We start from the raw sequence: 24,491 nt of genomic DNA on the forward strand, positions 1-24,491 counted from the left end.
ATGACCTGAGCTGAAACCAAGTCTGACGTTCAACTGACTGAGCCACCCAGATTTGTCCTGTTACATTTTATTTCTTCACTTAGCTTTTAGTGCTTTTAAATTCAATATTCTTTTATTCCTTTGACAATTTCCCTTAACTTTTAGGTAATCATATTGAAAGTCTATAATAAACATCTCTTTTGTCCTCCGCAACATTTAACTTATCCTCTTATATACCTGCCCCTTCCTGATGATACATCACTATTATTTTTGCCCCACTCAGTATACTTACTTAGCCTTGCCCAGATATTTACCAACTTCTTTGTTTACTGTTGCTTTCATAACCTACCTCTTTCTTCTGGACTCATTTTATAGAAGTATATCTTTCAACATTTCTTTCCACAGGAGTCTGTTTATAATTAACTCTGTGCATGTCTAAAATTGTACTCCGCAACTTCACTCTTGATAGTTTAGTTGGGTATGTGATTCTAGGCTGACAGTTTCCTTGCATATTTTGAAGAGGTTATTCCTTAGTCTTCTGGCTGCGGTCACTGAGAAGTCTGACAGCAGTCCAACACTAGTTCCCTTGTAAGTGACCAGTCTCTTCTCACAACTGTTAGGTTTTCCTCTTGGAGCTCCACATTATGTTGTGTAGATGGGCTTTGTTTTCCTACTTGGGGTTCAGTGCACCCTTTAAATCTGAGGGTGTGTGTCTCTCAAACCCTGAGGGACTCCCGGGCTTTCTTTGGATAGTGCCTCTCCCACTTATTCTGGATCTCCTAAGTTAGACATATTTTGAAGCATTTCATTCAACCTTCTGTATTTTAATTTTGCTTTAATTTAAAACCTCTGTGCTGCTGGGCTGGAACTTCAAGTCTTCCAGTTTACCACTTCTCTCTTACGTCCGGCCTTCTGTTAAATCTCTGCAGGAGTTTTCTGTTTGTTTCAATGACTATATTCTTCATATCTAGAATGTCTATTAGATTCTTTCTCAAATCTACCTATTTTTAAAACTACCTTGGTTTACCTTATGGTTTCTATTGCTGCTTTTCTCTCTTGAAACATGTTAGGCATACTCTTCTTAAAGTCTCTTTTGGATTATTGTGGTGGTCTGGGCGGTGCAGATTCTAGATATCGCATGCACTGCTCTCTCTACTTCATGATGGTTGAGTTGCTCATGGAAGTCATTTCCTTTTCTTTCCTGGCACGGAGAGGAGAGGAGAGGGCTTTCTCCCACTTTGGTCTACAATGACCAAGCTAGGTCAAATGTCTTCACACAGGAAGAGGGGTCTTTGTTTCCTTAGAAAAAGGGACTCCTGAGGAGCCAGCCCTGACAGCTTTAAATGGGTACCAAGCAGTGAGAAGTTTTCAACATAATCATCTGTCTTTTTGTGACCTTGAAAAAGTCATTTAACTGTTAATCTTCTCTGTAATATAAAGGTATCTTATTTTAAGTATTAGAAGACTCCAGTGAAAAGGTGACACATGATTTCTTAAAAACAAATAGTTTAATTTCATTTTTATCTGGGGAAAAATACAACTTTAAAATGAAATGACAAGCACTTTGACATATTATCATGTGTCATTTTTTACGGTACTACACGTATTCAAAACATGAAGATACAGAACTTTATAAATTTCTGGAATCAAAGATTCCCACCTCAGATGAAAACAGATTGGTTATAAAATGTCAGCTCACTAAACAGTCCATTTTTGTTCTTTCATAGGGAGTATCTTGTAGAAACACTATAAAATAAGGCAGATTTTTGGGAATTCAATTATTTTAGGAAAAAGGTGTTAGGTCTGAGTTTCGTTGACTTTGGGGAGTCACTGGCAAAGCCCATCAGATGACCAGAGTTTCAGAACTCTGCTTCCTGGACGGAGGAGGTGCTCTCCTGGAGGGCTTTACACTCGGAGCCTCCCAAAGACCGCTTTTCCCAACTAGCATCAATCAGAAAAGAGTCTAACATACACAAATATTTCTGTAGTGCAGTAAAAATGTGTCATTTTATAGTTTTAATTTGCATTATGAAAATAAGTCTGTACACCACGTAATACATATTTAATGAATATGAATTATGTAAATTTGGTCATGGCATTTAAAGTTGGCTTTGGCTTTGAAGTATTTCAAAATTCATAGAAAATATTGAACTTCTAATAAAATAAATAAAACATTTTAATAATTGATATTAATCAACTTCAAAATTTCTTTGTATTTAATAATCAACTTCAAAATTTTTGTATTTTTCATTTGCTACTCAGTTTCAAAAGAGAAGTCACTTTCAGTAGTGTTCCAAAGTGAGTGATTGCACCTTCTATGATGTGAAAAAGTTCCTAAAGCTCCGATTGCCATGAGCTGTTTGTAAGTGCTGGACACAGTTGAGAGAAATTGTTTGCAACAAGACATTCTCTGTCACTGGGAGGAAATCCATCAGTGTCCTTTGGAGGGTCCCTCTGAGCTCATGATAAGGAAAGTTAGTGCAAACTGGTTCTCCTGTGACTTTCCTAGAGAGCCCCTGCTGCACGCCCAATATGGCGGACTGGGTCGCACTTTGCGGCAATGGCATCGGATGGTGGCTGCAGAAGGTCATCGATGCCCCGTGTGCTTTCACAGGCTCTGCAGACCTGGGCACTGTTCTGCCTAATACTGAAAGGATCCAGGAACCCTGGCTGCCCTCAGGAATTCCAAATGAGTGGAAGGACAAAGCTTCGGGGCCCAGGCGGTGTGACGCACTATTCCGGGGGCGGTCGGAGGCTCCGCAGCTTCATTTCATCCAGTCCTTTCCAGTATTTAAAGTTGTTGTCAAGATGCTGCATTAACTCAGGCAGGTCTACAAAGGCTGGACAAAAAGGACAGGAATGTGACCTCCTTCCCAGTCTCAGATGAGAAGCCCGGGCTGCCTAAGGAGAGGGTATTTTGAGGAAGGGTCCGTGGCGGCAAACACCTGCGTCCTGCCACACAAACGCACCCACCGTGCAGGTGCAGTGAGCCCAGGCTCACGGGAGCTGACAACGCCGGCAGGTGCCAGAGGGGAGTGAATCTGCTTGAGCATTTCATCAGCTCCTGGGGGGAGGGGCTGTTGGGAAGGCAGTGAGCCCCCCACCGATGGCCCTGACCGGCTCTCCGCCCCCGCCCCCCCAGCTTCTGACTCCACACGGGCTTCACTTACACCACGTCCTCGCGGGCAGGGGGTGGGGGGAAAAGCCACGAGCCAGGAAGCACGCAGGGCTGGGGTGGCTGAAGCCGTGAGCAGGGGAGGGGGCAGGAAGGGCACCCAGGCTTCGGGGGTCCTCGAGGAAGGCAGAGTTCTCCTCCTTAGTCCTCCTTGAGAGTCGAAGCCCCCAAACCCACTCTAGAGCCAGCTACACTATTAACATGCGGCTGCCCCTTTCATTCTGGGAGAGGCCTTACCATCCCAGGCATCGAACATGTCTGTGATGAAGTAGTCAATGAAGGAGATCTGGGATTTGGGGATGCTGCAGGTGTTTCTGTCAAAAACTGGCATCACCACAGGTAAGTCCTGCCGCTTCTCCTCATCAGTCTGTAAAGCAGAAAATGCCCGAATTAGGAGACTCCAGTAGCTGGCTCTGCTCACCCGGGAGCTCGTGGGGAGCAGTGACCACCGCTCGAGCCGAAGACCCGGCTCTGCCCCAGACAGCAAGTGTGCCCGGAGTGGGGCGGCTCCGTGCCAGGGGGGCCTGATGACCCCCTGCCCAGCTCTCTTTTCCGACACCTGGAAGCTTCTTGCCGAAGCTTGTGATCCCAAGCAGCCTGTGTAGCCCGCGAACACGCTCGGCTGCTCGTCACACCCCGGCCCCCCTACCCCGCAAGCGTTTCCAGCGCCAGGCCCGCAAGGGTGGGAAAGAAAGCGCCGCTTCACAAAGAAGAATCGAGGGGCTGCTTCTCACTTCCAAGTCCGTTACCTTATTTGAAAAAGTTCTAAACACCCTTGAGATCCTTGGGGGGGGGGGGGGGAAGCTCTGAGACGAGCAGTTTTTATGTCCTTCAGTCAGACTCTTCCAGACTGTCTTTAGGATTCCAGAGAGCTTTGCAAAAAAAACGAAAATAAATCTGCCTTTTTCCCCAGGATCTTAATTTTATCTTGAAGAGATAAGGGAGCTCCTTTTTAAAAATAAGGTCTTGGGGCACCTGGGTGGCTCAGTTGGTTAAGCGACTGCCTTCGGCTCAGGTCATGATCCCAGGGTCCTGGGATCGAGCCCCGCATTGGGCTCCCTGCTCGGCGGGAAGCCTGCTTCTCCCTCTGCCACCCCCCCTGCTTGTGTTCCTTTTCTCGCTGTGTCTCTCTCTGTCAAATAATAAAATCTTAAAAAAAAAAGTCTTGCTTTCACCAAAGTGTCCTGGAGAAAGGGTGAGGGGATGTCCGCAGTGAGGCACGAGAGTCACCGGTCACATGGGGTCGGGGGGGGGGGGGCACGGGCTCCGGGGCAGCTCAAAAGGAAACGTGAGGGGGCTGGTGACCGAAGGCACTGGGGCGTGCCCCCCCCCCCCCAGGTTCGGGCACCTGGGTCGTCATTCCCGGCCGTCCGAGCAGCTCGCCAGAGCCTGGGGTGCCGGCGGCCGGGCCAGGTGAGGCGAGGAAGGAGAGCGCAGGGGCTGCTCGACACGGAGGGAGGGGCCGCAGGGAGGGCGCGCGCAGGGGCGCCGTAGGGGTGCAGCGGGGAGAGCGGGCACAGTGACCTGGCACGGCCTTCGCCGCAGGACCTGCTGGTGGGAGCACGTGCAGCGAGACCCCAGGGCCGAGGGTGCCCGGCGGTGGGGGCTGGGTGGCAGGGCTGCTCCGAACAGAGGGCGGGCCCGGGAGCGGCCGGCGAGGCCGAGGGCTCAGGTGTTCCGCAAGACCAAAGAAAGAAAACTCCTCCCGGGGCGGGGAGCTGGTGCCCACCGCGCCACTCTTGCCCTTGCACTGGTCCCGGGGGCAAACCGCGGCCCTGGCCCTCGCCGCACAACCCTCCCTGACCACTGGCCGGGAGCAGCTTCCTGTCCCGCGGTCTCTGCGGACACCGGGCCATCGCCGGCCTCGCTGCTCTGCACACGGGCGGCTCTGAGCCCCCAGGGCCGGCGAGAAGGGCGCCCCACACTTTCCCTGGAAGGGGGTCACTCCCCCAGCTCTCCGCTGGACGCTCCTCGGAAGGGACGGGGCCCAGCACTCCCGAGAGGCGCCGAGGCTGCTGCGGATGCTGCCGGGAGCGGGCCCGGGAGCGGGGCCCAGGAGGAGGCCGGCGCTCCCGGCAGCGCCACGAGCCGAGGCTGCTCCGGGCGCTGCAGAGGGCGGGCTGGGGGGCGGGGGCGGGGGCGGGGGCGGGAGGGCCCGCCAGCAAGGGTCGGCGTCTGCTGGCTGGGGAAAGGTCTGCGTCAGGCCGCAGGCTGGCAGCTGTCCCGACGCGCCTGGTGCCGCGTGTCCGGGAAGGAGCAGGCAGAGCGGGTAGAGCCTCAGGTTCACGGCCTGACGGGGCTGTCTGGCTCGGGGAGCTGGGCCCCGGGGCGGGGGGGCTCTCCTGACATTCTCTCTCGGGCTCTGCCGGACACCGAACCCGCTCTCAAGGCAGCCAAGGCAGCCACAGCTTCTGTGGCTCCAGTGCCCGTTCTGTCCCTGCTGCCCTCTCTGCCTGCACACGGGAGTGGCTGGCCCACTGGAGATCAGAGAGACCCTCATACTCCAGGTCCTCTTGGGCCCAGTGTGACAGGTGCGTGGAACTTCTTCCAGGGCCCTTAGGCTCTGCTGGAGACGGTTTTCCCATGAGATTCAAAATGGTAGAAAACATCATGGTGTCTTGACTCACCCTTGACCTCCCCCCCCACTCTGCAGCCCCGGCACAGTCTTGGTCTGGAAACAGCAACCCTATTCCCAGCTGCTTCCCTTGAACTGGAGGGACTAGAGCTAATCTTATTTGCAAAATTCTAACCCGTCTGACGGCCGCCCAAAGGGCTGGTCTCTGTTTCACCTAACTCCGCTCTCTAGTGCAAAATCAATGGCTGGTGCTTGGGAAAGTGCATGGGGTTTACAGACCCACAGATGCTGGGGGCAAGACGTTATGGATGGAGACCTCCAGTAGTGTAAGGCCCCAAGGAGAAGCTGGGAGGACTTGGACAGTACACATTCAAAAGCAGCTGCATATGCAGCAGAACTGAGAGGGCCACACATGGGCCCAGGAACGACTTGTGCAGAAACGACGTGAGGTGAACTGCTGCCTTCACATGGGGCTAATCCTGCAGCTTGGAGAGAGCCTGGCTCATTAGTGAAGGACTTCCCCGGCACAAAGCAAACTGCAAAGACTGAAAGATATGTTCCCTCTACCCCACCCCCCGCCCCCGACCAGAACAAAGACTGTGAGAGGTGGGTCGTTCCCCCCACCCCCATGTACAATTTTCAACATAAGGCCAAAGAAACAGGAGAGAACAGCCTATCCAAAAGAAGAAAATAAGCCAGCAGAGGCCACCCCTGAAGAACACAGGCACTGGACTTACTAAACAAAGACTGTAAAATAGCCATCTTACAGATGCTCAAAGAGCTAAAGGAAAACACGACAAAGGGCTAAAGGAAATCAGGAAACTGATATAGGAACCAAATAAGAATAGCAAAAAGAGAAAGAAATTATAAAAAGGACCCAAGTAGAATTCTGGAGCTGAAAAATACAAAGAAAGATTTGAAAAATTCACTAGAGAGATTCAACAGCAGCTGTAAGCAGGTGGAAGAAAAAAAAAATCAACAAGTCAGAAGACAGGGCATTTGAAATTCTCAAGTCTGAGGAGGCGAAAGAAAAAAGACATGAAGAAAAGTGACAAGAGCCTGAGGGACTTACAGGACATTATCAAAGGGACCAATATATGCATTATCAGAGTCCTGTCGAGAAAGGGGCAGAGGCTATTTGAAGAAATAGCCCTAAACGGCCATCACTTGAAGAAAGACCTAAATCTATAAAACCAAGAAGCTAAACAACTCCAAATAAACCCCAAAAGAACCATATTGGGACACATTATAACCAAACTGTCAAAAGCCAAAAACAAAGACTCTTAAAAGCAGCAAGAGAAAACTGACTTGTTACAAGAAATTCTCTGTAAGATGCTCGGCTGATTTCTCAGGAGAAGCCTTGGAGGCCGGTAAGCAAGGAAAGAAATGATGTAAAGGACTAGAAGACAAACCTGTCAACTGAGAATTCTTTATCCGGCAAAACTGTTCTTCAAAAACGAGGGAGAAATGAAGGTACTCCCAGATAAACAGAAGCAGAGAGGACTCATTAGCACTGGGTCTGGCTTACGGGAAATGCTAGAGGGAGTCTGTCAGGTTGAAGGGAAAAGAAGCCAGACAGTAACTCCAGGTCATATGAAGATGTGACAATCTCCAGCAAAGGTAAACATAAAGGCAAATATACAAAGCAATATTACTTTAATTTTGGTTTGTAATTCCATTATACTCTGTAGGATTTAAAAGACATGCATATGAATTACACACATTAATGGGTATATAATGTATCAATATGTCATCTGTGACATCAAAGTGGGGTGGGGGGACAGAGATCTACAAGAGTTTGTATATATGACTGAAGCTGGTATCAATTTAAAATAAATTGCTTAACTTTAAGATGGTATATGTATTATGCTAACTGCAAAAAACAAACAAAAAACCCAAAATATTTACACACAGAAGGAAGTGAGGTGATCAAATGTGTGCTACAAAAAAATCAAACACAAGGGCAGGCAGTAATGGGGAAAAGGAGGGACAAAAAAGCTGTAAGACATCAAGAAAACAAAATGGCAAAAGTAAGTCCTTCTTCATCGGTAAATATCTTAAATGTAAATGGTTTAAACTCCCCAATCAAAAGGCATAGGTGGCAGAATGGACAAAATCCTGTTCCAACTATATATTGTCTACCAAAGATTTTCTATCAGATATCAAGACACAAATAGGTTGAAAGAATGGGAAAAGGTATTCCATGAAATAACCGAGAAAGCTGAGGTGGTTATTCTACTATCAGACAAAATAGACTTTTAAGTCAAAAACAGACATAGAGGAGGACATTATGTATTGATAAACACGTTAATTTACCAAGAAGAAGCAACAATTACAAGCCTATATACGCCAAACATCAGAGCTCCAAAATACATGAAGAAAACACAGAACTGGAGGGAGAAACAGACACTTCTATGATAATAGTTGGAGACTTCAATTCTACACTTTGGATAATGGATAAAACAGCTAGATCAATAAGGGATCGAGGACTTGAATAATAAAAACCAATGGGACCTCAGAGACATTAAGAGAATATTCATCTAACAACACTTAAGATACGTAATTTTTCTCAAGCATAAGTGGAACATTCTCCAAGATAAAATGTATGTTAGGCCACAAAACAAGTCTTAATAAATATTTTAAAGATTAGAATCAAAGTACTTATTCTACTTGGAATGAAACTGGAAATCAACAGGAAGTAACCTGCAAAATTCACAAGTATGTGGGAATCAAATACTCTTAAACAACCAAGAGGCCAAAGAAGAAATCACACGGAAAATGATAAAATACCTCGAGGCAAACAGAAATGAAAACACAACATCTAGAAAGTTATGGGATGAGATAAAAGTAGGGCTGACAGGGAAATTTATGGCTATAGGTAACTACATTAAAAAGAAAACTCTCAATTCAACAACCTAACTTTACACCTTACTAGAAAGAGAACACACTAAACTCAAAGTCAGCAGTAGTAAAAAAATAACAGACTAGAGCAGAGTTAAGTAAAATAGAGAATAGAAAAATAGAGAAAATCCACAGAACCGAAAAAGTTCTCTGGAAAGATCAACACAACTGAAAAATCTTTACTAGATAGACTAAGAAAAAAGAAGGTTCAAAATACTAAAATCAGAAGTAAAAGCGGAACAAAAGAACAAAATAAAAAAAAGGGGGGGACATTACTACCCATTTTACAGAAATAAATTATTATAAGGGGATACCGTAAACAGCTGTACCCCAACAAAATGGATAACCTAGATGAAATTAACATTCTCAGAAACCTACAACCTACTAAGACTCAATTATGAAGAAATGAGAATCTGAGTAGAACTGTAACTAGTAAGGATGTTCAACCCAGTAATCAAAAACCTCCTAACAAAGAAAAGCCCTGGACCAGATGGCTTCATTGGTGAATTCTACCAAACTCTTAAACAGAATTAACACCAATCCTTCTTAAACTCTTCTAAAAAATTGGAAGAGGAGAGGACACTTCCTAATTCAACCTATGAGGCCAGCATTACCCTGATACCAAAGCTTGGCAAAGACATGGCAAGAAAACCACAGACCAATATCCCTTATGAATATTGATAGAAACATCCTCAACAAAATAGCAAACAGAATCCAGCAGCACATTAAAGGATCAGACACCATGACTAGATGGGATTTAATCCACTAATACAAGGATGGTTCAGCATCTAAAATCAGTTGATGTGATACACCATATTAAAATAGTGAAGGAAAGCAGAACACATGATCACTGAAAATGTTAAATTTTATGTGTACTTTACCACACATACACACCTCTCCTGCTAAATTGCCTCCCAAATAGGTTGTAGCATTTTACGCACCTATTACTGATGAATGAATCCCAGATGCTCCACATCCTCATGAACAGTGTTGTCAGTCTCTGAAACTTCTAGCTACTCTTGTAGGTGCATAGTGGCCTTTCACTGTGGTTCTAACATCTATTTCCCTGATGACTAAGGATGTTCAGCACTTTTCAAAGGCTTATTGACTGTTCATACGTCTCCTTTTGTGAAGTGTCTGTTAAAATATTTGGCCATTTTAAATTAGGTGGTTTGTCTTTTTATTAATGAGCTATGATTGCTTATATATCCTGAATACAGCTGTTTGTCAGGATTTGTAGATATTTTCTTCCAGTGTGGCTTACTGTGCTAGATGAGCATTATTCCTGAGTTTTGATTCTCATTTCCCAAATTTTCTTTTTATGGTGGTGGTTTTCCATAACTACAAAATATCTGTCCACTTCTAAATGGCCAAGGAGTTCTCCTATGTTTTTCTTTAAAAGCTTTATGGTTTCAGGTTTTATATTTAGGTCCGTGATCCACTGTGAAATGATATTCCTCTGGTATGAGGTAGAAGTTGTGGTTCATTTTTTGTTGGACATAGATATCTAAGTATTCCAATACCACTTGCTGAAAAAATTTTCCTTTCCCCACTGAGTATATAGATGTGGTCTATTTCTGAGACTTCTATATTCTTTTCCATCCATGTATCAGACATCTTTATGCTAGTACCACACTGGCTTAAGTTCTAAAGACAAACAGTGTAAAATTTCCAACTTTTTTCAAGTTTGCTTTGCTTATTCAAGATCCTTCACCTTTCCATATAAATTTTAGAATCAGTTTGTCAGCTTCTACAAAGAAACCAAAACCACCCCAAACTCCCCCCAAACAAAACAACAACAAAAGAACCCCCTGTGATTTTGATTGGAATTGCATTGATGTACACATCAGTTTGGAGAAAACTGTACCTTAACAAAAGAAAGCCTTCCAATCTGTAGACTTGGTATACTTCTATGTATTTTCAAGCGTTCTTTTGATTTCTCAGCAATATTTTGTGGTTTTCAGTATAAAGGACTAGACTTCTTTTTATTAAATTTGTTCCTAGATTTTTTTATTGCTATGCAAATAGGACTAGGTTTTTAGTTTCATTTTCCAGTTGTTTTTGGCTAGTATAAAAATACTATATATTTTTGTGTCTTAGGGCCTTGTGTCTTAGGACCTCGCTAAATCAAATCCTTATTAATGCTATTGTTTTGTACACTCCTTAGAGCTTTCCATATAAAAAATTGTGTCATCTGCAAATAGAAAAAAAATTTGTTTTCTATTCTTTGTACCTTTTTTCTCTTTATTGCAATGGCTAGGACAGCCAATACAATGTTCAACAGAGGTGGTGCCCTTCCCTGTCTTCCAATCTTGAGAATGTATTCAATATTTCACCATTAAATATAATGTCAGCTGTAAGTTTTTGTAGATGCCCCCCCCTTTTTTTTAAAGATTTTATTTGTTCTCCATATTAAAGTGTCTTTGTTTTGCTTTTTAAATTTCACGAGTGAAATTATATGGTATTTGTCTTTCTCTGACTTATTTAGCTTAGCATTATACTCTCTAGCTCCATCTATGTTGTTGCAAATGGCAAGATTTTATTCTTTTTTAAGGTTGAGTAATATTCCATTATATATATATACACTACTTCTTGATCCATGCATCTATTGATGTACACTTGAGTTGCTTCCATATTTTGGTTATTGTAAATAATGCTGCAATAAACTGAAAGGTGCACGTATCTTTTCAAATTAGTGTTTTCCTATTCTTTGGGTAAATACCCAGTAGTGGAACTGCTGGGTCATGTGGTAATTCTGTTTTTCATTTTTTGAGGAACCCCCATATTGTTTTCCACAATGGCTGCACCAGTTTGCATTCCCAACAACAGTGCAAGAGGGTTCTTTTTTCTCCACATCCTTACCAACACTTGTTGTCATGTTCTTTAGCCATTCTGACAGGTGTGAGGTGGTATCTCACTGTAGTTTTGATTTGCATTTCCCTGATGATGAGTCATGTTGAGAATCTTTTCATGTGTTTGTGGGTTGTCTGTAGGTCTTCCTTGGAGAAATGTTCATTCACGTCTTCTGCCCATTTTTAAATTGGATTTTTTTTTTGGTGTTTAACTGTACAAGTTCTTTATATATTTTGGATATAACCCTTTATGGGAGGTCATTTGCAATACAGTCTCCCATTCCATAGGTTGCCTTTTATTGTTTCCTTTGCTGGGCAGAAGCGCTTAATTTTGATGTAGTCCCAATAGTATATTTTGCTTTTGTTTCATAGGAGACATATCTAGAAAAATGTTGTTATAGCTGATGTCAGAGAAATTACTGCCTGTACTCTCTTCTAGGATTTTTATGGCTTTAACTTTCACATTTCGGTCTTTAATCCATTTTTTTTTTTTAAGATTTTATTTATTTGACAGAGACATAGCAAGAGAGGGAACACAAGCAGGGGGAGTGGGACAGAGAGAAGCAGGCTTCCCACGGAGCAGGGAGCCCGATGCGGGGCTCGATCCCAGGACCCTGAGACCATGACCTGAGCTGAAGGCAGATGCCCAACGACTGAGCCACCCAGGTGCCCCTTTTTGGAGATTATTTTTGTGTATAGTTTAAGAAATGGTCCCATTTCATTCTGTTGCATGTAGCTGTCCTGTTTTCCCAGCACCAATTATTGAAGAGACTGTCTTTTTCCCATTGCATATTCTTGCCTCCTTTGTTGAAGATTAATTGACCATATAGTTGTGGGTTTATTTCTGGGCTCTCTATTCTGTTCTATTGATCTATGTTCTATTTTTGTCCCAGTACTATACTGTTTTGGTAACTGTAGCTTTGTAGTGTATCTTGAAATCTGGGATTGTGATATCTCCCAGTTCTTTCCTTCTTTTTCAAAATTGCTTTAGCTATTCAGGGTATTTTGTGGTTCCATACAAATTGTAGGCTTATTTGTTCTAGTTCTGTGAGAGATGCTATTGGTATTTTGATAGGGGTTGCATTAAGTCTGTAGATTGCTTTGGGTAGTATGGACATTTTAACAATATTCTCTAAACCCATGAGCATGGAATATCTTTCCATTTGTATTATCTTCAATTTCTTTCATTAGTGTTCTATAGCTTTCGGAATACAGGTTTCTCATCTCCTTGGTTAAGTTTGTTCCTAGGTATTTTATTATTTTTGGTGCAAATGTAAATGGGATTTTCTTAATTTCTCTTTCTGCTACTTCATTATTAGTATACAGAATTGCAATGGATTTCTGTACATTGATTATATATGCAGTGACCTTACTGAATTCATTTATCAGGTCTAGTTTTTTGGTGGAGTCTTTTTTTTTTTTTTTTTTTTAAAGATTTTATTTACTTATTTGAGAAAGAGACAGAGATAGGAGACAGAGCACGAGTGGGGAGGAGAAGGGGAAGCAGGTTCCCTGCTGAGCAGGGAGCCTGACGTGGGTCTTGATCCCAGGACCCTGGCATCATAACCTGAGCCACCCAGGCACCCCCTTGGTGGAGTCTTTAGGATTTTCTATATATCGTATCATGTCATCTGCAAATAGTCAAAGTTTTACTTCTTTCTTACCAATTTGGATGCCTTTTATTTCTTTTTCTTGTCTGTTTGCTGTGGCTAGGACTTTTGGTACTATGTTGAATTAAAGTGGCTAGAGTGGACATCCTTGTCTTGTTCCTGATCTTAGGGGGAAAGCTCTTAGTTTTTCACCACTAAATATGAAGTTAGCTGTATGGCTTTATTTATTTGAGAGAGACAGCACAAGTGGGAGGGGCAGAGGAAGAGGGAGAGAGACTCTCATCGACTTTGCACTCAACACAGAGCCCCAAGTGGGGCTTGATCTCATGACCCTGAGATCATGACCTAAGCCGAAACCAAGAGTTGGACGCTTTACCAACTGCACCACCCGGGCACCCCAGCTTTGGGTTTTTCATCTATGGCCTTTACTATGTTGAAGTTTGTCCCCTCTAAACCTACTCTGTTGAAGGTTTTTTTTTAATCATGAATGGATGTTGTACTTTGTCAAATGCTTTTTCTACATCTATTGAAATGATCATATGGTTTTTCCTTTCTCTTGTTGACGTGATATATCACATTGATTGATTTGCAAATATTGAACCACCCTTGCATCCCAGGAATAAATCCTACTTGATGGTGGTGAATAAATTTTTTAATATATTATTGGATTTCGTTTGCTAATATTTTGTTGAGGGTTTTTGAATCTATATTCAGTTCATTAAGATATTGGTCTGTAGTTGTCTTTTTGTAGTGTCTTATCTGGTTTTGGTATCAGGGTAGTGCTGGCCCCATAGAATGAATTGCTTTCCTTCCTCTTCTATTTTTTGGAATAGTTTGGGAAGAATAGGTATTCACTCTTCTTGAAATGTTTGGTAGAATTCACCTGGGAAGCCCTTTGGACCTGGACTTCTGTTTGTTCAGAATTCAATTCAATTTAATTGCTGGTAAGAGGGGTTTGTTCAAATTTTCTATTTTTCCTTGTTCAGTTTTGGGAGGTTATGTGTGTCGAGGAACTTATTTTTTTCTAGACTGTCCAATTTGTTGGCATGTAATTTTTCATACTATTCTCATAATGCTTTGTATTTCTGTGGCGTTGGTTGTGATTTCTCGGATTTTGAGTCCTCTCTCTTTTTTTAAATTTTATTATGTTAATCACCATACATTATAACATTAGTTTTTTGTTTTTGGTTTTTTTTTTAGATTTTATTTATTTATTTGCGAGAGAGAGAATGAGAGACAGCACGAGAGGGAGGAGGGTCAGAGGGAGAAGCAGACTCCCCGCTGAGCAGGGAGCCCGATGCGGGACTCGATCCCGGGACTCCAGGATCATGACCTGAGCCGAAGGCAGTCGCTTAACTGACTGAGCCACCCAGGCGCCCTATATCATTAGTTTTTGATGTAGTGTTCCATGATTCATTGTTTGTGTATAACACCCAGTGCTCCATTCAGTACATGCCCTCTTTAATACCCATCACCAGGCTAGCCTATCCCCCCATCCTCCTCCCCTCTAGAACCCTCAGTTTGTTTCTCAGAGTCCATAGTCTCTCATGGTTCGTCTCCCCCTCCAATTTCCTCCCCCTTCATTTTTCCCTTCCTGCTATCTTCTTCTTTTTTTTAAACATATAATGTATTATTTGTTTCAGAGGTACAGGTCTGAGATTCAACAGTCTTACACAATTCACAGCGCTCACCATAGCACATACCCTCCCCAATGTCTATCACCCAGCCACCCCATCCCTCCCACCCCCCACCACTCCAGCACCCTCAGTTTGTTTCCTGAGATTAAGAACTCCTCATATTACCACTTTCTCTGATTGACTTATTTCACTCAGCATAATACCCTCCAGTTCCATCCACGTCATTGAAACTGGACCATTTCCTTATACCACACACAAAAATAGACTCAAAATGGTTGAAAGACCTAAATGTGAGACAGGAGTCCATCAAAATCCTAAAGGAGAACACAGGCAGCAACCTCTTCGACCTCAGCCGCAGCAACTTCTTCCTAGAAACCTCTCTTTTTTTTAAGATTTATTTATTTGAGAGAGAGAATGAGTGGGTGGGGGAGGGACAGAGGGAGAAGCAGACTCCCCACTGAGCAGGGAGCCTGATGTGGGGCTTGATCCCAGGACCCTGAGATCATGACCCGAGCCCAAGGCAACCACTCAACCAACTGAGCCAACTAGGCGCCCCCTCTCTCTTTTTTTAATAAGTCTGGCTAAAGGTTTATCAATTTTGTTGATCTTTTCAAAGAACCAGCGCCAGGTTTCATTGATTGTTTTATTGGTGTTTGTTTCTATTTTGTTTCTGCTCTAATCTTTACTATTTCCTTCTTTCTGCTGGTTATGGGTTTTGTTTTTTCTTCTTTTTCTTGATCCTTTAGGTGTAAGGTTAGATTGAGATTTTTCTTGGTTCTTGAGGTAGGCCTGTATTGCTATAAACTTCCCTCCTAGAACAGCTTTTGGTGCATCCCAAAGAGTTTGGACCATTGTGTTTTCATTTTCATTTGTCTCCATGTATTTTTTTTATTTCCTCTTTGATTTCTTGGTTGACCCATTTATTGTTTACTAGCACATTATTTAACCTCCATGTATTTGCGTTCTTTTCCAGATTTTCTCCTGTGGTTGATTTCTAGTGTCATAGCTTTGTGGGTTGGAAAAAGACGCATGGTATCACTCCAAATTTTGGGGGTTTTTTTGCCTAATATGTGATCTATTATGGAGAATGTTCCATGTACACTTGAAAAGAATATGTATTCTGTTTTAGGGTGGAATGTTCTGGATATATCTGTTAGATCCATCTGGTCTAATGTGTCATTCATAGCCATTGTTTTCTTGTTGATTTTCTGTTTGATCTATCCATTGGCGTAAGTGCATGTTAAAGTCTCCTACTATTATTGTATTACTATTGGTTACTTCCTTTACATTTGTTATTAGCTGCTTTTTGTGTTCCCATGTTTGGTGCACAAATATTTACAACTGTTACGCTTTGTTGGATTGTTCCCTTTATGACTATGTACCTATCTTTCTTTGTTTCTTGTTATAATCTTTTGTTTTAAAGTCTATTTTGTCTTACACAAGTATTACTACCCTGGCTTTCTTTTCACACCTATTTGTATGATAAATGCTTTTTCATCCCTTTACTCTCAGTCTGCGTATCTTTAGGTCTGAAATGAGTCTGTTGTAGGCAGCCTATAGATGGGTCTTAATTTTTTATCTAATCCATCACCCTATGTCTTTTCATTGTTTAGTCCATTTACATTCAAAGTAATTATTGACAGGTAAGTATTCACTGCCATTTTGTTACTTGTTTTATGTTTGTTTTGTAGTTCTTCTCTGTTCTTTTCTTCCCTTAATCTCTTCTCTCACGATTAATTGGCTTTCTTTGGTAAGATACTTGGATTCTTCGTCTTTATTTTTGTCTATTACCACTTTTTGATTTGTGGTTACCATTAGATTATATATAACACCTTATGCATATAGCAGTCTATATTAAGTTAATGGTCACTTAAATTTGAACCCTTTCTGAAAGCACTAAATTTTGGGGTGCCTGGGTGGTTCAGTTGGTTAAGCAACTGCCTTTGGCTCAGGTCATGATCCCAGAGTCCTGGGATCGAGTCCTGCACCGAGCTCTCTGCTTGGCAGGAAGCCTGCTTCTCCCTCTCCCACTCCCCCTGCTTGTGTTCCCTCTCTCAATCTCTTTGTCAATTAAATAAGTAAAATCTTTAAAAAAAAAGCTTTAAAAGCACTAAATTTTTATTCCTCTCTTCCCCACATTTTAGGTAGATGGTATCATACTTTTTACATCCTTTCATTTTGTGAATCCATTGATGGATTTTTTTTTTAAGGTTTTATTTATTTATTCATGAGAGAGAGAGAAGAGAGAGAGAAGCAGAGGCAGAGGAGAAGCAGGCTCCCCACCTAGCACGGAGCCCGATGCGGGACTTGATCCCAGGACCCTGGGATCGTGACCTGAGCCGAAGGCAGACGCTTAACCATCTGAGCCACCCAGGTGCCCCTTGATGGATTTTTTTAATAGATATACTTAATATTACTGCTTTTTTGCTTCCTACTTTTCTTAATCCTGCTTATGGTCCTTCCTTCCCACTCAAAGAATCCCCTTTCACATTTCTTGTATAATTGCTTTAGTGGTGATGAATTCTTTTGTGGATCTGCCAAAGTCTTTCTCTCTCCTATTCTGAATAATAGCCTTGCCAGATATTGTTGGTTGTAGGGTTTTTCCCCTTTCAGCACTGTGAATATATCATGCCACACTCTTCTGGCCTACCAAGTTTCTGCTGAAAGCTCAGCTGGTAGTCTTATGGGGTTTCCCTTTTATGTAACTATTTTCTTTTGCTGTTTTAAAAATGCTCTGGGGTGCCTGAGTGGCTCAGTCATTAAGCATCTGCCTTCAGCTCAGCTCATGATCCCAGCGTCCTGGGATCAAGCCCCACATGGGGTTCCCTGCTCCGCAGGAAGCCTGCTTCTCCCTCTCCCACTCCCCCTGCTTGTGTTCCCTCTCTTGCTGTGTCTCTCACAAATAACATCTTTTTAAAAAAAAAAATGCTCTGAAGATCACTACTTTTTGCCATTTTAATTACTATGGGCCTTGGTGTGGGAATCTCTTGGTTGATTTTGCTGGGGTCTCTCTGTGCCTCCTGGATCTGGATTTCTGTTTCCTTCCCCAGATTCAGGAAGTTTTCTGCTTTTTCTTCAAATTTTCTGCCCCCTTTTCTTTCTCTTCCTCTTCTGGGGTCCCTATAATGTTATTATGCTTGATGGTGTCACTGAGTTCCCTCATTCTATTCTGTTCCCTTTTTTCTCATATTCAGCTCAATTGCTTTCCGTTACTCTGTCCTCCAGGTCACTGATCTGTTCTTCTCCTTCCTCTGTTTATTCCCTTTAGTGTATTTTTAATTTTAGTTATTGAGTTCTTTATCTCTGACTGGTTATGTTTTCTATCTCTTTGTTGAGGGTGTCACTGAGGTCTTCCACTCTTTTCGCAAGTCCAGTTAAGCATCTTTCTTACCATTATTCTAAATTCTTCATCAAGCATATTATCTCTGTTCCACTTAGATCTCTTGTTGTGATTCTGTCCTGTTCTTTCATTTGGGACATGCTCCTCTGTCTCCTCATTTTGGCTCTGTGTTTGGAAATTCAGTTATGTCTGCTGCTCTTGAAAGCAGTGGCCTTAAGAAGGCGAGGTCCTGTAGTGCCCTGCGGTGCAGTGTCCCTTGTTCACCAGAACCTGGCGCTTCAGGGGTGTCTCATATGCGTGTTGCTGTGCCGTGTTCGCCTCCAGTCGAAATGGCTCTCTGTGCCTACTGTGGGTAGGGTTTGGTCCCTGTGCTGTTAGCGGGTCTGTCTGGGGCTTGAATTGGGTCAGACCAGACCTACTGGGGCCACAGTTGAACTAGTATGTGTGGGTTTCTTCCCCTCTCCCTGCAGCAGGAGTCACTTTGAGGTGGTGCCACCCAGGCGCCCTGAAGTCCACTGATTTTTCAAGTTCCAGGTTATAAGCCCCACTGATTAGAAGTTAAACCTCTCTGTTTTTTCAAAGCCAAATGTTATGGGGATTTGTCTTCCTGGTGTGGGGTCTGCTCCTTTCCCCTCTCTGCGCCTGTCCCTCCCTACCATGGGCGGCCCTGGAGGTCCATTTGGCTCCTTCAAGGTGCCCTTCCTACCCTCTTGGATGCGGCATGTATGTACATGCTTTCAATAAATTTGAAAAACTTCTAGCCATTGCATTTTCTAGTTTTTTTTCCTGTCCCACAAGAATTTTTTCTACCCAGAGACAATATGAAGGGCAGACAACAGTGTAAAGTGCTGTTAGGAGAAAATTCTTAACCCAGGATTCTATAGCCAGTGAAGATACTCTGCAAGAAAGAAGGCAAATACATTTTCAGATAAGATAAAACTAATCGAATTCACTCCTGGTAAACCTGTAATGCAAGAAGTGCTCTTCAAAGACAGAATTTCACTTAGAACTCTATTTCCTAGTGTTAAGCCCCTTGCCTCTAATGGTTGTATTGTGTTTCTCTCTGTTAAGGAACTTAAGAGGCTGCATCTCACCTGAGAAAAATATTCTTCTGAGATGCGTCCGGCCCACTCAATGCACTGCTCCAGGGGTCGGCAGGGATTGGACACATCTGCGCATTTAATCAGCATTCGTTTAATCAGAGTCCGGTTCTCTGGAGTCCTGAGCATAGTGTTTATGGCTTCTTCATCTCTATTCACTTCCTAAAACATGAGAGAACACAATCAAAGTGGGTTCCCTGGTACTAAGCCCTGTCTTACAGGTGTGGCCCCCACTGGACATACAGTAAGGCACTGACCAGGATCTACAAGTAAGGCATTTCACGGACCAGTGAGGAGTATAATCCGAGCACTGAGCTCAGCCCCTCACTTGACAAAAAGGAAAACCAAGGTCCAGTGAGATTCCAGCAGGACCCAAGAGTAGAGGGTAGCACTCGAGATTGTCGTTGTGCCCCTCCCCTCTTCTTGGTTCTTTTCTTCCCACTCCAGATATTTCTCACAGTTGCTTTTTCTTTGTTCTATTGCTACTGCTCTCCCTTGGGACATGAGCAGTATCTTTTTTATACCTACTAAAAAAAAAAAGTGTGAACTGTAAACATAAAAGGTTTCTCTTCTCTTTCACCAAAAGGAAACTTGTGGTGCACCAGGCTCCCCGCTTTGCACAACCCAACCCCTAACCCAGTCCCATGATAGGTATGATTTTGAGAATTAGCTGTCAGCGTACCCAGATTTGTCAGATACAGTGATACTTAACAGTCATTCTCTTTTGATCTTCACTCACAAAGATTTATGGTAGGCACGGGAAGCAGTATTATGTACTATTGTATTTTATACATGAGGACACTGGGACTCAGAGAGGTGAAAAGACTTGTCCAGAGCTACCCGGCTGAGCCAGGGTAAGAACTTCAGGTCTACCTTTAGTTGTGGGCTCTGTCTATTCATAGTACCATATACTGTCTGGTTTAAAGGAGCGTCACTGGTATGGATTCTCAACCTGTGGTAAAACGGACCTGCTGGTTAAGCCCTCTGAAGCAAATTCAGGTTGGAAGAGGGAGTACCAGGACAAAGAGCATGGTCAGAGACCGCAACAAGCTAGTCTCCTTATGCTTTCCAAAAAAGTCAATCACGCGGTTCCACTGAGTAATCACAATGATCTAAAACGGCCTGATGGTCCCATCTCAATGAGGACAGATATGCCATTAAGATGGGCGTATGCCCATCCAGAGCCCAGGCTGCCTATTCTCCTGGAGAGTGCCACAGTGGACATGACCAAGGCTGCCTTGATAGGTCTCCTTGCCCCAAGTTTCCTACCACCAACCAGCTTTGTGTTGACTCTTCTCTCTTCAGCTGTGTGACTACGGTTCAGTCCTGCTAGCTGTAAACTTTAACTTTCACATTACTTTGTCCCTCCTCTGCTCACCAGATTGGTTTCCAGTCTCAGAAGTAACCCCAAGTACTAACAGCTGAGAGATGTGACTTTCAAGTGGAACAGAATCAACCCCAAGTACTAGCAGATGAGCGATGGTACAGAATCCTCAGCTTGAGTCTGGGACCTGCCCAGACTTGATGGAAGAAACCAAGACTGTGGCATGGAGTTGGCCAGGGGCAGTGGCCTGGTTGACATCCAAAAGGTTGGTGGTGTGGGTGCTTCCACACTGGAAGTCCTTGGAAAGGAAGTGAAGTCAGAAGCAGGTTGACAAACTGAGAGAACAGGGTGGGTGAAGGAAGCAGAGTTCTCAGTGGGTTTCAGATCAGGTGAAAGAGGAACAAGTGTAAAGGCGGTAATAAGCTAGAAAGCCAGGGACAAAGGCCAGGGCCAGAAGAGTTGCGGGAGTCAAGTGGGGTCAGAATTCAAGGAATGGTAATCCTAGCCTCATAGAATAAACCATCGCTGTGCCTAGTAAAGACTCTCAGGATGGTGACAGGAGCAGGGGTAGGGGCGAAGGCTGTGGAAACGACTGTGAGCTGGTGCCAAGATGCTCAGTGTATGTGGGGGAGGTGGTAGGGCCTCAGAGGAAGAGGGTACATGAAAATATATGCTGTAGGTGCTGATCTCATGCTGAATCTAGTGTAACAGGTGCCATTTATTCCGTGCCTACCTTGTCCCATGCCCACCAGTCCTATGCCTTCAGCTTTATTCTGCCCATTCTACAGACAAGGAACTGGGGAAGCACAACTGGGATGGAACTCAGCTGTGGTCTCCTGCCTGGCCAGAGGTTTAATGTCCTTGCCAGGCAGTCATTGTGGACTCCAGGCCTCAAATCCAGAAATGATGTCCAACAATAATGTCACCCTTGGGACCAAAATACAGGGTCCTTCTCAACCCCCCACCCTCCCGTGACAGAGACCAGCACTGCTGCCAAGCATGTGCACAGTGGGGAGTAGGTGGGGGAGACCTCAAGGGCACCAACTGACCCCAGGATGCCCAAGAAGAGGGGGAGGGAAGAGTGTGAGAATGCACAGGAATGGTCCACCCAACCTAAAGTTAGTTGCAGAGTTTCCACATCTACTTTCGGAGGTCTTAATTTTTTCCTGACAGGTTCGTATACTTTAAATAACTTTTCAACCAATGGAAATTAAATCCAAGGAACTACTGGGAAGTCTTCCACAGCTCATCACATCTTACCCTCTGGTTCCCCACAAGACACAGGGATAAGGGCCCCAAACAGAGGCTCTCCTTACAGTCGGTCTTCCTTACCCCATTTACTTCGAGTGCTGCCAGGGGCTTGTTGATGCTGTTGACAAATTTGTTGACGTGCTCGAAGTGCTTTGTCATTTCTGTGGCTAAGACCATGTCGATAATAGCCTGGCGCAGCGTCCGATAGTCATTCCTGTTTCAGACGACAAACGAGAGGGTGCTATAGAGGACTCATCCAGACCAGACAGGTACTCCTGGAAACCGTCTCTTCTCTAGGATAGTACCCACTGTGGTAAAATTCTAATGTGACAGGAAGTCACAAGAAACACTTTAAAACAAGATCATTAGCAAGGGGAACCTGAGCAGAGGCTAAAATCGGGAAGCTTGTGGGCACGACTTTACAGGTGCAATGTTCATCATTCTGTAGCATAAAGCACACAGCTCTTAGAATAAGAGAACATAGCAGGGGTGAACAAAGGCAGAGATCTGTGGTTATGAAGAATGTACCCCCTACAGAGGAACCCTGAGATTCAACAATTTCAGTGCCCAGAAACTTAGAGGGTAGCTTCCGACAGCTGAGAAGCTCACAGGGAATACTTGTGTACCTCTTCCTCCAGTCCTTGTTTTTATTCAATCATTTTGTGACATTTCTCTCTGTCCAACCCCTTCTCCAGTCACCCCATTGCTTTCCCTGGACACGACCCAGGTTACCAGGGTCTTGTGTATTTTTCCAGAGCTAACTGATGTCTATACCAGCAACTATGAATAAAACCTACTGAAATTCCAGAACATGGCAAAAGGAAGTTTTCCAAATAAATGTCTTCCACCTGATATTTATGAAGTCCCTCTCATGGTCCCGGCACCATGCTAGACACTGAGGATACGGTGATGAACAAAGGGCAGTGGCTACTTACAGAACTTAAGAATCAAATCAGGCATTAGCCAAGTAATGAAAAATGATGATGTAAATATGTGACAAGGGCTGTGAAGGGACCTGGCACTGAGGGGTCAGGGGAGGCTTCCTCAAAGTAACATCTGAACGCTGACACTGCCGAGAAGCGTGCTGGGCCCAGGAGGGCGGAGTGGAGTGTTCGGAGCAGAGCTGGAAGATGACAGCTTCTCTGAGTCTCGAGAAGCTCCGATGTCAGCATTACACTTTGCCACCTCGAAATGCCAAGATATAAAAGAGCTGAACCTTGAAAGCATCGTGCTAAGAGAGAGGAGCCAGTCACAAAAGACCATTAGGGGTGCTCCCATTTATTAGGAAATGTGCAGAACTGGCAGATCTATGGGGACAGAAGGCGCACCCACGGGTGCCTGTGGCTGGGGGGATTCTAGCAGGGACCGGGAAGTGACTGCCAACGAGTCTGAGGTGCTTTGTGGGGGAGGATGGACATGTTCTCAAGTTCACTGCGGTGATGACCGCACTGCTCTGAATAGCCTGACACCCACCGTACACTTGAAATGAGAGAATTCTCAAGTCCGTGAATCGTATCTCAAAGTTGTTAGAGGGACCAGCATGCTCCCCTACTCAGTGCTCTCACCTCTCCATGTTCTTGAAGATATTGCATTTGTCATCTCGGGTGGTCAGCTGGAAAGCCAGGGCCGCATGGTGGCTCTCCAGCACAGCAGTGTCATTATACAAGATGGCCAGCTCACTTCCAGCATTGCACAGGAACGAGTTGGTCCGCCCAGGGTGGTCCACGTCGTGGACAGTGGCTGCAATAAGCGCAGCGACCTCATCGACCGGATCTAAAGTTTGCTGCAAATGAGAGAGCTTGTAAAAACGGGGGCTTGGCCCTGAAAGCAGGGAAGCCTTCTATAGAGTTTCCTTGCTGCCCTATTACTTCGAGGGAAAAATATCCCAGATTTCGGAGAAAAGCACAGTGTTGAGCAAATCCAGTTTCCCTACATCCGCTGAAAAACAGTTGCATGTTTGTGCTTGTTAACGAGAGAACATTATCTGATTCCCGGTCTCACACAAGTTAAGGACTTACCCAAATACGAGGTGTCCTCAACAGACAGGAGTCACCTCCTCAGCCAGTCTGGCTCTAGACCCATCACAAAAAGTCTGAGATACTGACTTGGACCAACGTAAACCAGTATTATTGAGAAATAATTTAAAATGTGCATCATTTACGTTAACAGGGTTGGTCTAGTGTTTCCCTCCCTTTCACGATCTTTGTCAGGCGGATGTCAGGGTTTTGTGAGTTTGGTAAAATAATCTGGAAGTTCTCCATCATTTTCAAGTCTCTGAAAAGGTTTATGTAACTTGGAAAAATCCCTCAAGGGGCTGAAGAACTCACTGATGATCTGAGTCAGGAGCCAGATTATGAAGAATTTTGTCGACAGGTTAAGAACTACTTCTGCGGTACTGACCTCTTGGTTTCCTACTTCTAGTATGTGACGTAAAACATTTCACCTTAAGGCTTTTAAGTTAGTACAGAAGTGTCTGGCACCTTCTTCTTTCTGCATTTCTTGATTAGTTTGGCTAGAATTTAATTTTCTTGGTTATTTCAAAGAACCATTTTGGATTATCATTTGGTCTTCTCATTCTATAGGTCTTAATATATTAATTTCTCATTGTGTTGATTTCTTAAAATTATTTAAAATGCTCTGCCCACCTGCCATGGCCCTGTAGGGCTGTCCCCAGGTGCCAGGACACCAGGCAATGACACAGCGCTGTCTCCCCCCTCAAGAAGCCTTGTTAATTAGATACAAAACCC

At 43.9% G+C, this 24,491-nt stretch overlaps 1 protein-coding gene across 6 annotated transcripts in view; it reads right to left on the minus strand.

The window, feature by feature from the left end:
• Nucleotides 1-1,468: 1,468 nt before the first annotated feature.
• Nucleotides 1,469-24,491, minus strand: part of PDE8A (phosphodiesterase 8A) — a 143,416-nt gene continuing 120,393 nt past the window's right edge. For 5 of the 6 annotated variants that reach the window (XM_064569829.1, XM_064569828.1, XM_045899327.3 and 2 more), the window contains 5 exons: nt 23,310-23,527; nt 21,826-21,958; nt 19,164-19,331; nt 3,392-3,521; nt 1,469-2,819 (listed from right to left, as the gene is read on the minus strand). In XM_064569829.1, coding sequence (XP_064425899.1) covers nt 2,713-2,819; nt 3,392-3,521; nt 19,164-19,331; nt 21,826-21,958; nt 23,310-23,527 — 756 coding nt within the window. In that variant the 3' untranslated portion in view covers nt 1,469-2,712. Of the gene's footprint in view, nt 2,881-3,391; nt 3,522-19,163; nt 19,332-21,825; nt 21,959-23,309; nt 23,528-24,491 lie in introns of all 6 variants that reach the window. The other variant, XM_045899328.3, reaches the window with a different exon arrangement.

Source organism: Mirounga angustirostris, unplaced genomic scaffold (assembly GCF_029215605.1).
Source record: "Mirounga angustirostris isolate CCGP_5_RB_7025 unplaced genomic scaffold, mMirAng1.0.hap1 SCAF_9, whole genome shotgun sequence".
Taxonomy (NCBI): Eukaryota; Metazoa; Chordata; class Mammalia; order Carnivora; family Phocidae; genus Mirounga; species Mirounga angustirostris.